The following is a 13596-nucleotide window of genomic DNA, read 5'->3' on the forward strand; positions in this document are numbered from 1 at the left end:
CACTGTTTTCTTTTCATTCTTGTTTCAGAAACTTGGGATGGAATACAGAGCAGTGCAGAGTCTGGTATTATGGTGAGCCGAGCTGTTGAAATTAAAATCGATGGCAAACTTCTGAAGCCTGCAGGTGGGTTGATGATTTCAGTCATTCCTTTACATTTCTCAATGCACGCTAACAAATTGCTTATATATCAGCTGAAGGTTTCACAAGGGCCTGAGACAAAGTATAGTACCAGGTGTTTGAGGTCAAATCCACATGTGCTTAACTTTGTTCTTCTTTTACCTTAATGTTGCCTGGTACAATACGTGTGTCAATGGAGGCACTACATAATGCAACCTATACAGCAATGGGAAATGTTTATAGGAGCAAAAACCCATTGCACTGAGTTTATCACTTGTTCCCTTGTAAGCTGTGCTCCCTGCAGCACATCACTCACAGATGCATTCAAATGGATAACAGAGTGTTCTGCATAGTCGTCTAATTATGGGACGGGTGTAGGCCCTGTTAATTGTATATTAATTGTATCTAATTGTCAGCACTTGGTGGGCATAAAAAGGAAAAGAGTAAGTAAAGTGAATGTTGGTCCTCTAGAGATTGAGAATGGGGAGTTAATAGGAAATGGCGGATTAAATGAACAAATACTTTGCTTCTGTCTTCACTATAGAGGATGCAAAAAACATTCCAGTAATAGCTATAAATCAGGAGGTGGAAGGAAGAGAGGAACTTGGTGAAATTACAATTACCAGGGAAGCGGTACTGAGCAAACTGATGGAGCTGCGGGCTGACAAGTCCCCGGGTCCTGATGGGCTTCATCCTAGGGTCTTAAAAGAGGTGGCTAATGAAGTAGTAGATGTGTTGGTGTTAATTTTTCAAAACTCACTAGACTCTGGAAAGGTTCCTTCAGACTGAAAAATAGCAAATATAACCCCTCTATTCAAGAAGGGGGAGAGGCAGAAAACAAGTAACTATAGGCCAGTTAGCTTGACGTCTGTCATGGGGAAGGTGTTAGAATCGATTGCTAAGGAGGCTGTGGCTAGGCACTTAGCAAAACTCAAGGTAATCAGGAATAGTCAGCATGGCTTTGTGAAAGGGAGATCATGTTTAACCAATCTAATGGAGTACTTTGAAGGAGTAACGTGTGCCGTGAATAAAGGGGAGCCCGTTGACGTACTGTACTTGGATTTCCAGAAACCATTTGACAGGGTGCCACATAAAAGGTTATTGCACAAAATCGGAGCTCATGGTGGAGGGGGTAACATATTATCATGGATAGAAGATTGGCTGGCTGGCTGGCAGAAGACAGAGAGTATGCATTTATGGGTCCTTTTCTGATTGGCAGGATGTGACGAATGGAGTTCCGCAGGGGTCAGTGCTGGGGCTTCAACTTTTTACAATTTATATCAATGACTTAGATGAGGGGAGGCATGGTAGCTAAATTTGCAGATGACACAAAGATAGGTAGGAAAGTATGTTGTGAAGAGGATATAAGGAGCTTGCAGTCTGATATAGATAGGTTGAGTGAGTGGGCAAAAATCTGGCAGATGGAGTATAATGTGGGAAAATGTGAAGTTGGTCACTTTGGCAGGAAGAATAAAAAAACAGAGTATTTAAATGGAGAATGACTGCAGAACTCTGAGGTGCAGAGCGATCTAGGTGTTCGAGTGCATGAGTCACAAACAGTTAGTATACAGGTACAGCAAGTAATAAAGAAGGCTAATGGAACACTATCCTTTATTATGAGAGGAATTGAAAATAAAAATAAGGATGTTATGCTTCAGTTATACAGGGCATTGGTGAGACGACATCTCAAATACTGTGTGCAGTTTTGGTCTCCTTATTTAGGGAAGGATGTGAATATGTTGGAGGCAGTTCAGAGGGGGTTTACTAGATTAATACCTGGAATGAGCGGGTTGTCTTATGAGGAAAGGCTGGACAGACTGGACTTATTTTCACTGGAGTTTAGAAGACTGAGAGGAGACTTGATTGATGTATATAAGATCCTGAACGGTCTTGACAAGGTGGATGTGGAAAGGATGTTTCCTCTTGTGGGGGAGTCCAGAACTAGGGGGCACTGTTTTAAAATTAGGGGTCACCCTTTTAGGACAGAGATAAGGAGACATTTTTTCTCTCAGGAGGTTGTGTAACTTTGGAACTCTTTGTCTCAGAAGGTAATGGAGGCAGGGTCATTGAATAATTTTAAGGCGGGGGTAGATAGATTCTTGTTAGGCCAGGGAATCAAAGGTTATCAGGGGTAGATGGAAATGTGGAATTCGAGACACAAACCGATCAGCCATGATCTTATTGAATGGTGGAGCAGGCTAGAGGGGGCAAATGGCCTTCTTCTGCTCCTAGTTCGTATTAACTGGGTACTCATTTGTGCCCCTATAGACATGTACTATAAATTAAGATTGTTGGGTTAGGAGTTTTATGCTTGTAATGCAAATAAATTTAAAGTGTGTAAAGATTGGCTCCAGTTCTACCCTTCTCCAGCTTTCTGGATTAAAAAAAGCCCGACTGATTTAAGTAGCAAAAACTAATGTAACGGCCTTCCATTTGTAGAAAGATCAACCATTGTATTAAACTATTGAAGGAGAATTCTGAAGTATTGTGTCCCTCCTGTGTCAACACTTATCCCTTTGGAGTGTAAACTCATCATGCTGGCAACAGCAAACTGCTTTTCTGCATCAAAACACATTGCTCATTCTTCCCTGCTCCTGTGTGGCCCAGCGAGCCCTATGCCTACTCTGAGTGTGACAGATTCAGTTGGGGAAATCGAGAGTCTGTTCAAAGTATTATTTTGTTTTTAAATGATGGCAGCAAGAGAGCAATTGTGAAATCATGATCCACTGGATCCTTCGACTGTGTTTTCTTGCATGACTATACCGCACCAGGAACAGATTTCCAGGTGCCACGATTTTACTGTGTAGTGTACAGAAACAGACACGGGAAGCTGCTCTTTTATGACTAGGTTAGGAGCACATAGGAGCCCCAAGAGATTCAGTGTTAATGAAATCTATAATCCAGTGGACTGGAATTCTGTGCACCAAGTGCGAGGTGGTTTTGAAAAACTAAATTGGAGGAAATTGGAGGTCATTTGATCTAGTTGGAATTCCTTGCAATGGAGGAAATGAGAGATATTCTGGGACACTGGAAAACTGTGCTGTGGGATTAGAGGGGGAATAGATTGGTATACTAGAATTCTGAAGCGTGATATTAGAATTTGGATTTGGATCAGAGGTGCATTTATATGGAGTGCCCTGTACTATTCATTGACAGTTAATCATTAATAACATTATTAGCATTTAATTAAAATTATAGCGGATCTTTCCTTTTTTAGTGCCAGAATAATTAATGAACTATCAATGGCATGATATCTGCAGCTACTGTCACAAACTTTTAATTCATTCCTTGTGTCTGCTCGATAAGCTGTGCTCCCGGCAGCAATACATAAAACAGATATATTCAAGTGGATGGACAGCACCCAAGAGAAAGCCTCGGCAGAGTGTTCATCTGAATGTAGGCAGGGTGCCGATGCAACTAGGAAAAGCAGGAACTAATGAAATGGCATTCCTCTTATAGAAGGATTGGCTACTGTTTTGAACTATTCAAGGGAAAATTGTAGTGAATTATGGAAGCAATCTTGGGGTAAGATGGATTATGAGCACCTGCCTTGTCACAAGTAGTGACATTTATTGTATTTTATCATATTTTACATTTTCCTGAGATAGCAAATCATGCTGCAGTACAGTTCCAGGGGCAGTGGCAGGAGTTCCTCATCTCAGCCAAGTGGCCATTCTTTTATCGATAAGCTTTAGGAGCGAGTGCCATTTGATCATTCAACTTCTGGCTGTATGTGGGAACTTGCTGCGTGCAAAGCGGCTGTCATATTTGCTTACAAAACAAGACTCACTCCACTTAAAAGTAAATCCATGAGTTGCTGTATCGACACAAGCCGTTTTCTTTAATAGTGACCATCAAGCTTAACGTTGTATTCGGTAACCATCCTTCTGTGAAACATCCAGCAGGATGCTACTGGATAACGATAAGGAATACGAACCTTGGCTGCTGCTTCCTTCCATGCTAAAGGACATTAAGGGCCATTACAGAGCCCCTACCATTACCTGCACTGAAATCAGGGCAGTAGAGACATGGATAGAACCCAAGACCATCCTGAACACAGAGCACACTACAACTATTGGAGATGGGACAGTATGATTTTTTTAAAAATGATTTGTGTTAGAATAGGAGAAAGCAATTTTCCACTTTTAAACTGTTGTATATTTTGCTCGTCAAGGCACATCTATCTGCTCAATCATATTTTCCTATGTTCTCTCCATTTCCCCTAATTGCCATTATCAATGAAAGTCCTGGTCAATATTTATCTCTCACACAAGGTCACTGAAACAGGTTATCTGGTCATTTATCTCATTGCTGTTTGTGGAATCTTGCTGTGCATAAATTGACTTCCCCATTTCTACTTGTTGGTCTAAAGATTCACATACGAATAATTTATACCACCGTTTTATAATCAAATACACTGTCAGTTTTTAACAAATGATCCTTTTATAAATCAGAAACCTTGACTTGTGACCTTTTATTTCTCCCTTTCTGCCCTTATCATGGCCCACACATTGGGCTGAGTTTTCTCTCGGGGAGCGGGAAACAGAGGTCGGGACTGTTTCCGGATCTCGAAAACCTCCCCCACCCCAACCACCCGAGGGGGAAACAGTCAGTCATTGCGACCTTCATGGGTCGCCCCCTTAATTCACCTGGAGATGGCCTCGCTGTGCAATTAAGGACTCGCAAAGCTAGAGGGCCAATCAAAGCCCTTCCAGCTTGAAGGGAGCAGCAGGCTACAATAGAGGCTATGTCAGGGAGAGGGCATTTCAAGATGAATGCACCCTCTCTCTAACTTTTTAAATCTAAACTAAAAATTGGATCCTGCCGCCAGGCCACTGTAATGAGAAGCACTCAGCTCATTAGCATACTAAGATCTTAAAGGGACATCACTCTTAAAGGCAATCACTCAAAAGCCACCATTGTTGTTTTGGGGGGTGGGGGTGCCCCTCCACAGGGCAGCCTCTGGCTGCTGTCGCAGGCAGGAAGAGAGGGCCTTTAGGTTGCCTGGAGCACTGCCTCCCCCCCACCTCCCACCCCCTCCCCCAGGCCTGCCACTGGGAGGCCACCTCCAGGGAATCTAAACTGACCCTTGCAGCCTGTGGCAACCTGGAGACCGACTGGAAAATCCCAGTTGGCCTCCTTTAGTTCATCTTAAGTGATCCTTAATGAGCCATATTGGCTACCTGCTGCATGAGGGTGGGTAGACCTGCCGCATCATCCCCCCTCACCCCTACCCCAACCATCCCCCCCTCCACAAAAATGGCCTGGAGGTGGGATCGAGCCGGGGAACCTGCACGTGAACAGCGGGGCTAAAAATTCAGCCCATTGTGTGTGCATTTCTGCAGTACCATCAGAATGGATTTATACTATTTTTAAAAAAGCTTTTTAATGGATTTCACGAACCTGAGATAAATATAGACAATAAAATTCAGTTTACAAATTATTCAATGTTGTCAAGCTGATATTCATTCACAGCAAGAGGTAAAACCCATCACTATCTTACATTGTGTTTACAGAAGGGGTCTGAAAACCTGCATATTCCAAACTCCTTTTTGTCTCTGTAAGCAAATGAAACAGTTTACATGCAGATTGGCAGATTCTTCAGAACTCCAAGCGTGAGTTACTCCCAGTTTATTGTGAGCTGCTGATTCGTATGGTACCTTCAGAAAATCTGTCCCAGGGTAAAAGAAAAACAGACCACATTCCTGTGATTGTAGATTCACACTGATAATGCACTATTCAATATATTTCTATTCGCGGCCAGTTAGGCTCACAGAGGGGAAGAAACACGAAAATGACTGTTTACACCTAACTTTGAATAGACAGTAACAGGGTGATGTTGATAGAGATTGATGGTACTGTGCCTTGTCTGAAGGACGACATTTGGCATAATGAAGAGTGTGGAAAAAAATGAATGAAATAAAGAAAAAAAAACACAATTTCAGCCGACTCCTGTTCATTGATGCTGATCAGTGTATTTCTGATTGGGTTGCAGTTGTTGGAATAAAGCTTGATGTAAATGCCTGGATGGAAAACTTCACAAAAGTAGCAAGTAAGAGCAAGGTAAGAGCATGAAACTATTGACTCCCACATATACTTTGTTGATTGTGGGTGTAGACAATTAATGGCTGTTGTAATTTGGAAGTTTTTGGAAACAATGAACATTATTAAAATCAAATATATTTTGGACAATTTGTTGACATACTCATGCTTGTCAATTGACATGATTTTTGTTCAACAATTCTAGTTAGAGTCAGAGTCATTTATGGCACAGAAGGAGGCCATTCGGCCCATCAAGTCCATGCTGGCGCTGTGCAGAGCAATCCAGTCAGATCCACTCCCTCGCTCGATTCCCATAGCCCTGCAAGTTTATTTCCCTTAAGTGCCCATCCAGTTTCCTTTTGAGATCATTGATTGTCTCTTCTTCCACCACCGTCGTGAGCAGTGAGTTCCAATCATTACTACTCGCTGCGTAAAAAAAAGTTATTCCTCATATTACACCTGCATCTCTTGCCGAGAACCTTAAATCTGTGTCCTCTAGCCCTTGTACCATCAGTTAATGGGAATAGTTTTTCCTTGTCTAACTTATCTAAGCCTGTCATAATCTTGCACACCTCTATCAAATCTTCCCTCAATCTCCTTTGCTCCAGGGAGAACAACCCCAGCTCTTCCAACCAACCTTGTAACTAAAATCCCCCATCCCTGGAACCATTCTGATAAATCTCCTCTGCACCCTCTCAAGGACCCTCATATCCTTCCTAAAGTGTGATGACAAGAAATGGATACAGTACTCTAGTTGGGGCCATCCAGAGCTTTATAAAGGTTCAGCATAACTTTCCTGCTTTTGTACTTTTATGCCTCTATTTATGAAGCCCAAGATCCCAAATGCTTTGCTAACCACTCTCTCAATATGTCCTGCCACCTTCAAAGATCTATATACATGCACCCCGAGGTCCCTCTGTCCTGCACACTCTTTAGAACTGCGCTATTAAGTCTATATTGCCTCATTTGTCACTTCTGTCAAAATGCATTACCTCACACTTGTCTGTATTAAATTCCATTTTCCACTTGTCTGCCCATTCTGCTCGCCTATCTATGTCCTGTTGCAGGCAGTTCATACCATCCTCACTTTTGCCACTCCTCCAAGTTTGGAATCATCGGCAAATTTTGAAATTCTACTCTGTATTCCAGGATCCAAGTCATGTATCTATAACAAAAAAAGCAGTGGTCCCAGCACTGACCCTTGGGGAACACCATTGTCTACCGTACTCTAGTCTGTAAAACAATCATTTAACACGACTCGCCGTTTTCTGTCTTAAACCTATATTTTTTGTCCAATTAGACACTGACTCTTCTATTCCAGAGCCTCAATTTTATTAACCAGCCTTTTATGTGGCACTTTATCAAGCACTTTCTTAAAATCCATATCGATAACATCCACAGCATTCCCTTCGTCAACATTCTCTGTTACTTAATCACACAATTCAGTTAGATTAGTCACACATGATCTGCCTTTTACAAATCTGTGCTGGCTATCATTAATTAACTTGAACCTCTCCAAGTGCCTGCTGATTTTTTGGCTGATTATTGTTTCTAAAACCTTACTCACCCCTGATGTTAAACTAACTGGCCTATAGTTGCTAGGATTGTCCTTACACCCTTTCTTGAATAAGGGTTTCACATTTGCCACTCTCCAATTCTCTGGCACCTCCTCCGTATCTAGGGATGATTGGAAGATTATGGCAAGCCCTTCTGCTATTTCCATTCTCATTTCCTTTAGCAACTTGGGATGCAAGTCATCTGGACCAGGTGACTTACCGACCCTAAGCAGAGACAGTCTTTGCACACTCGCTCTCAGTATTTACTCTATCCATTGCCTCTACTCTCTCTGCTTCTACCGATATTTTGTCAGCATCCTCTTCCTTAGTAAACACCGATACAAAGTACTCATGAAGTATTCTAGCCTTGCCCTGCGCCTCTAAGCATTTATTACCCTCGCTGTCCCTAATAGGCCCCACTCCACCTCTTAGTACCCGCTTACTATTTACATGCCGGTAGAATTTTTGTGGGTTCCTTTTTATGTTAACTGACCTTCTATTTTCATATTCTGTCTTTGCCAGTCTTATTTTCCTTACTTCCTTATCTAGTGTTGTCCAACACTCTCACATTATGCACCTTAATTCCTCTTTTCTACTTCTATGTGCTGGTGCCCACCTTCCTGTCAATTTAGTTTAAACTCTCAGCAACCACACTGGTGAACCTCCTCAGGAGGACATTGAACCCAGTCCTGTTGAGGTGCAACCAGTGCCTCCTGCCCAGAACTGATCCTAATGCCACAAGAATCTGATGCCCTCCCTCCTGCACCATGCCTCAAGCCATGCATTGATCATTCCTATCTTCCTATTTATATTCTCGCTAGCACGTGGCACTGGGAGTAATCCAGAGATATCTACCTTTGAGGTCCTACTCTTTAACATCCGCCCTAGCTCCTGAAAATCTGACTGTAGGACCTCAATACCCGCCCTTGCTGTAATGTTGGTACCAAGGTGTACCTTAATTTTGGCTCGCTCCTTTCCCCCTGCAGAATATCCTGCAGCCTTTCCATGATGACCTTTACCCTGGCACCATGGAGGCAACACACCATGCAGGACTTATGACGACGGTTACATAAATGCCTGTTTGACCTCTTAATATGGAATCTCCTATAACAACTGCATTTCTACTCTTTGCTTCTCCCTCCTGTACAGTCCCTTGCCCAATGTTGCCATGGTCTGAACTGCACTCCTTCATGGTATCATCACTCCCAGCAACCTCCAATGCTGAGTACCTGTTTGAGCGTGGCACACACCCCAAAGATTCCTGCACCTCCGGCCTCTTCCTAGTCCTCCAGATGGCCATTTACCTAGTATCCTGAACTCTTACTGCCTGTGGGGTGACCACCTCCTGGAAAGTACAATCCAGGAAACTCTCCTGCTCCCTGATGCTCCACAGTGACTCCAGCTGTCCCTCAAACTCAGAAATCCTGAACTCGAGCTGAAGCAGCTGGAGACACTTACCAAACACGTGGCCACTCAAGACACGTAAAATGTTCTGGAGTTCCCACATGGCGCAAGAATTGCAAGCAATAGATTGCAGTTACCCATCCATGATCTAAATAAATCTATTCCCTCTTTTAGAATCTATTTGGTACTTTGTTTAAACTATTAATTTTAATTAATGCCTCTCGACCTGCTCTGTGCTACTGCTCTTATTAATTCACTCACTGTTATACTCACCCTGATTGAGGTTATTAATTTCCTGGCTGCTAATTTGAAAAACTGCCCCAGTTTAGAGAGAGAAAAAGAGAAATACTCACCAACCAATCACTTAACCGTTTACCTGCGATGTCACTCCTTAACTTTTGTTTCTTGGTATCCTCTCGCAGTCTTCTCTATATCTCTCTAGCTCTCTCTCTCTCTCGGCTGCTGCTTTATCCCTGCTGTGGTCTCTTACCTTCTGCTATTCTCACGATGCACTCTCGTGCTCCCTCTCCCTCCGCCGCTGCTTTATCCCCACTGTGTTCTCGGAAATTCCGCTCTTCTTGCAGTCCCCTTTTCACTCTCTCTTTCTGCCGCTGCTTTAGACCCGCTGTGCTCTTGGACCTTCCACTTTTCTCGCAATTCTCTTGACTTGAGTTCCAATTTCACCCTACCATTTCCAAGTCATTTATTTAAACTACAAAATTCCTGGGGCTGGAGAGGGTTGAATTGTTCATTTCCAACTGGAGAAGTTGGAATTTGGGTTAAAACCCAGTTACACTGGAATTCCACACAATTTGTAACTCGGCTTTTAAATTATAGCAGGAGGGATGTTTTGCCTTTGTTAAAGCCTCAGTGGCTGATGGCTATTGAGAGTCTTGTTGAGACCTTCTGAAGGCCCTTAACCTTCTCTAGAATAAAGGTAGATCACCTTTACATTAGGAATCATAGAATCATAGAAAGTTTAAGGCACAGAAAGAGGCCACTTGGCCCATCATGTCTGTGCCTGCTGAAAAATGATCCACCTATTCTAATCCCACCTTCCAGCATTTGGTCCATAGACCTTCAGGTTATGGCACTTGAAATGCATATCTAGAGTCTTTTTGAATGAGTTGAGGGTTTCTGTCTCAACTACCCTTTCAGGCAGTGAGTTCCAGACCCCACCACCCTCTGGGTGAAAAAGTTTTTCCTCATCTCCCCTTTAATTTTTCTACCAATGACTTTAAATCTATGCCCCCTAGTCACTGACCTCTCTGCTAAGGTGAAGCGACCCTTCACTTGATCCTGGCCCCTCAACATTTTGTATATTTCAATCAGATCTCCCCTCAGCCTTCTCTGCTCCAAGGAGAACAACCCCAGCCTTTCCTCATAGCTGCAGGAATTGGGACAGAGTCTCTGGTTTGGGGCTAGGGTGAGCGGGGAATTTGTTCCATTGCACATGTGCTGCCTGACTGAACCCCTAGAGATTTCTGGGCCTTCCTTTATCTGTGGTCTTGTAGTCAAGATGAAACTTCTCTAATTCACTCAAGCTGCAGCACTTAACTCATTCTCCTTCCTCCATGCTCCGAAAAATCTGTTTGGTCGCCCTCCCTTTGCCAAGTACACCGCTCAATCCCTTGGTCTTTCTCTCTCCCTGCCACCCACCCAAAAAAAACCTGCCTTTCCCCCCAACCCCCATCCCTAGCCCCCTACTGATATGCTGATCTCTGTCCATCTTCATTGAAACCATGTTCAATCTATCCCAACCAAAAACCCTTTTTGCATTATCTCCCAAAGATCCAAATACCAAATTAACAATAGTTGGCAAATATGTTTTATGTGTCTTAAGTTTAAATGGCAAAGACTTTTCTTATATATTAATCACATGCTTTTGTTGTAGTGTTATGGAGGGATCTGTGACTGCACAAAGAATAGCAAGGTAAGACTGAGCTCACCTTTACAGCACCTGCGCTGTTAGATCAAAAGCAAACAAATTTACCATTTCTTTATCAATTTAAGTTCTCCAGTGGTGGGTTTCAACATTCCGGGAGCAGTGCCAAAGTTAGCTTTGAGTTAATCCTGAATCCACTCCGGCCTGGTTAGAAAACCAAAAATGAAGGCTAATTTGGCATGATGCGACTGAGTAAATTTTGTGCACTTCATTCAAGAGATGAATTGACCCAGAGGTCAATGCGCCCAATTTGTGGTGCTCATTTTCTGATTAATTTTAATGACTGGAAAATTATCAGCACTGTGAATTGAACACACTGAGCCTCATGCACGATTCTTGCAGAATTTACCCGATAATAATGCCTATTAATAGTTCTATCAGCACGTCAGAAAATGTTTTGCTACATGCATTGTGAATATGAAATCATAACTTGTAAGCTGTATTTGAGGTTTTAGTTTCATTGTTATATATTTCAGCACATGAACTTGGTTAAGCATAAACTTGTAATAGAATTTGTTGATTCATTATAATTATAAAAGAGAAGAAATCTCTTTGGATTAGACTTTTTACTGAGATAGATAATGGATAAAATACTCACTTCAGATTAATGCCAATGGAATCATTTGGACAATCTTGACCTAGTGAGTGTGAGTCTGCACTGCAAATTTCATGCTAGTACTGACTAAAACTGTTATGCAGTAACTGCGAGGGCCATAAGCAAAGAACAGAAATTAGTCTTTAAAAAACTGTACCTGAACCTAAAAAGTTGCATAAATGTATGTTTATGCAGTTCAGATTGTATTAATCACTTTCACTGATTTTTTCCCTGCAGCACTTTGACTGTGTTATATTGGATGATGGGGGGTTCCTGCTAATGTCAAACCAGGATGAATATATTGGAAAGGTAAATGCTATCATGCCCCTCGGCATTGATCAGTTTAAACCCTTTGAATTATTACATGTCTATTATGTTAATGATGATGAACATTTTTTTCCTTCAACACACATTTACAGGAATGTTTTCTGAAGTAATAATACTGGTTTTGTTCAGGACAAGCATTGGCAATGATCTTGAAGTGAGGGAAGGATAGATGGCACATTGCCATTTCACCTCTGGGATCTGGGTTTGAATTCAACCCAGACTATTGTCCACAGCACATAACTGTTCCTTGTTCAACACTTTTGGACCCATAATTAGCAGCAGCAATACTGAGAGGCAACAGGCATGGTTAGGGTGGGAAATGGATATGTCAGTCTGGTATAGTAGGGGGTACTCTTCTGAGAGGATAGATAGAAATCATTACATCAATCCAATGCAATAGCTGACCAAGTAGTGCTGGATACTGAGATAGGAACAATAACTTGTATGTATATAGTGTTTTTGACATTGTAAATTGTCCCAAGCACTTCACAAGGAGTGTTATCAAACAAAATTTGACAGTCACTGAGCTCTTAGGGCAGATGAACAATAACTTGGTCAAAGATATAGGTTTTAAGGAGTGTCTTAAAGGATTGAGGAAAGAAAGGCAGAGGGGTTTAGGGAGGGTATTCCAGAGTTTAGGGCCTTAGCAGCTAAAGGCACAGCCACCAATGATGGAGCAATTAAACTCAGAGATACACAAGAGGCCAGAATTGGATGAGCTCAGATACCTTGGAGGGTTGTGGGGCTGCAGGAGATAGGGAGGGATGAGGCCAGGGAGGGATTTCAAAACTAGAATGAGAATTTTAAAATCGAGGCATTGCTTAACCGGGAGTCAGTGTAGATCAGCGAGCACAGGGCTGATGGGTGAACAGGGTGTGAATGAGGACATAAGCAGCAGAGTTCTGGATGACCTCAACATTACGGCGGGTAGAGTATGGGAGACCAACCAGGAATGCATTGGAATAGTCAAGTCTAGAGGTAATGAAGGTATGAATGAGGGTTTCAGCAGCAGATGAGCTGAGGCGGGCAGAGTCAGGTCAGGTGATGTTACAGAGGTGGAAATAGGCAGTCTTAATGCTGGCACAAATATGTGGTTCGAAATCCATCTCGAGGTCAAGTATGATACCAAGACTGCAAACAGTTTGGTTCGGCCTCAGACAGTTGCCAGGGAGAGGGATGGAGTCGGTGGCTAGGGAACAGAGTTAGGAGCAGGAACCAAAGACAATGGCTCCAGCCTTACCAAGATTTAGTTGGAGGAAATTTCTAGTCATCTGATACCAGATGAAAACAATAGAAAAGTTGACAATTCCTCAACACTGATGCCATCTGTCTTAAAATAATTAACAAAAATTAAAAATAATTGTAAAGTTTCTTCAGAGAACTGCCAATGCTGAATGATTACTGACCGATAGCTCACTGATCAGGGTGGTAAATATTGCAGCTCCTCCACAGAGCCAAGCTGACAAAGGCCAAAAGGAAAGGGACAGGTGATAGTTTGGAGGGTAGTTTGGAGGGTAGGTTGGTGGGGGGTGCCATGGTTGGGGAGGGGCGGGGGGTGTGGATGGGCAGGAAGAATATCCATGCTCTTCCTGGCCCAACAAAATTTTTC

The 13596-nt window shown here is 42.6% G+C and overlaps 1 protein-coding gene across 9 annotated transcripts in view; it reads left to right on the forward strand.

Annotated features, from left to right (window-relative positions):
- The window catches only part of LOC137384760 (voltage-dependent calcium channel subunit alpha-2/delta-1), an 891951-nt gene that overhangs the window by 842883 nt on the left and 35472 nt on the right, over positions 1-13596 (forward strand). For all 9 annotated transcript variants that reach the window (XM_068059181.1, XM_068059179.1, XM_068059180.1 and 6 more), the window contains 4 exons: positions 29-124; positions 6114-6181; positions 11015-11053; positions 11898-11969. In XM_068059181.1, coding sequence (XP_067915282.1) covers positions 29-124; positions 6114-6181; positions 11015-11053; positions 11898-11969 — 275 coding nt within the window. The remainder of the gene's footprint in view (positions 1-28; positions 125-6113; positions 6182-11014; positions 11054-11897; positions 11970-13596) is intronic.

This window comes from Heterodontus francisci, chromosome 27 (genome assembly GCF_036365525.1).
Source record: "Heterodontus francisci isolate sHetFra1 chromosome 27, sHetFra1.hap1, whole genome shotgun sequence".
In the NCBI taxonomy this organism is placed as follows: domain Eukaryota; kingdom Metazoa; phylum Chordata; class Chondrichthyes; order Heterodontiformes; family Heterodontidae; genus Heterodontus; species Heterodontus francisci.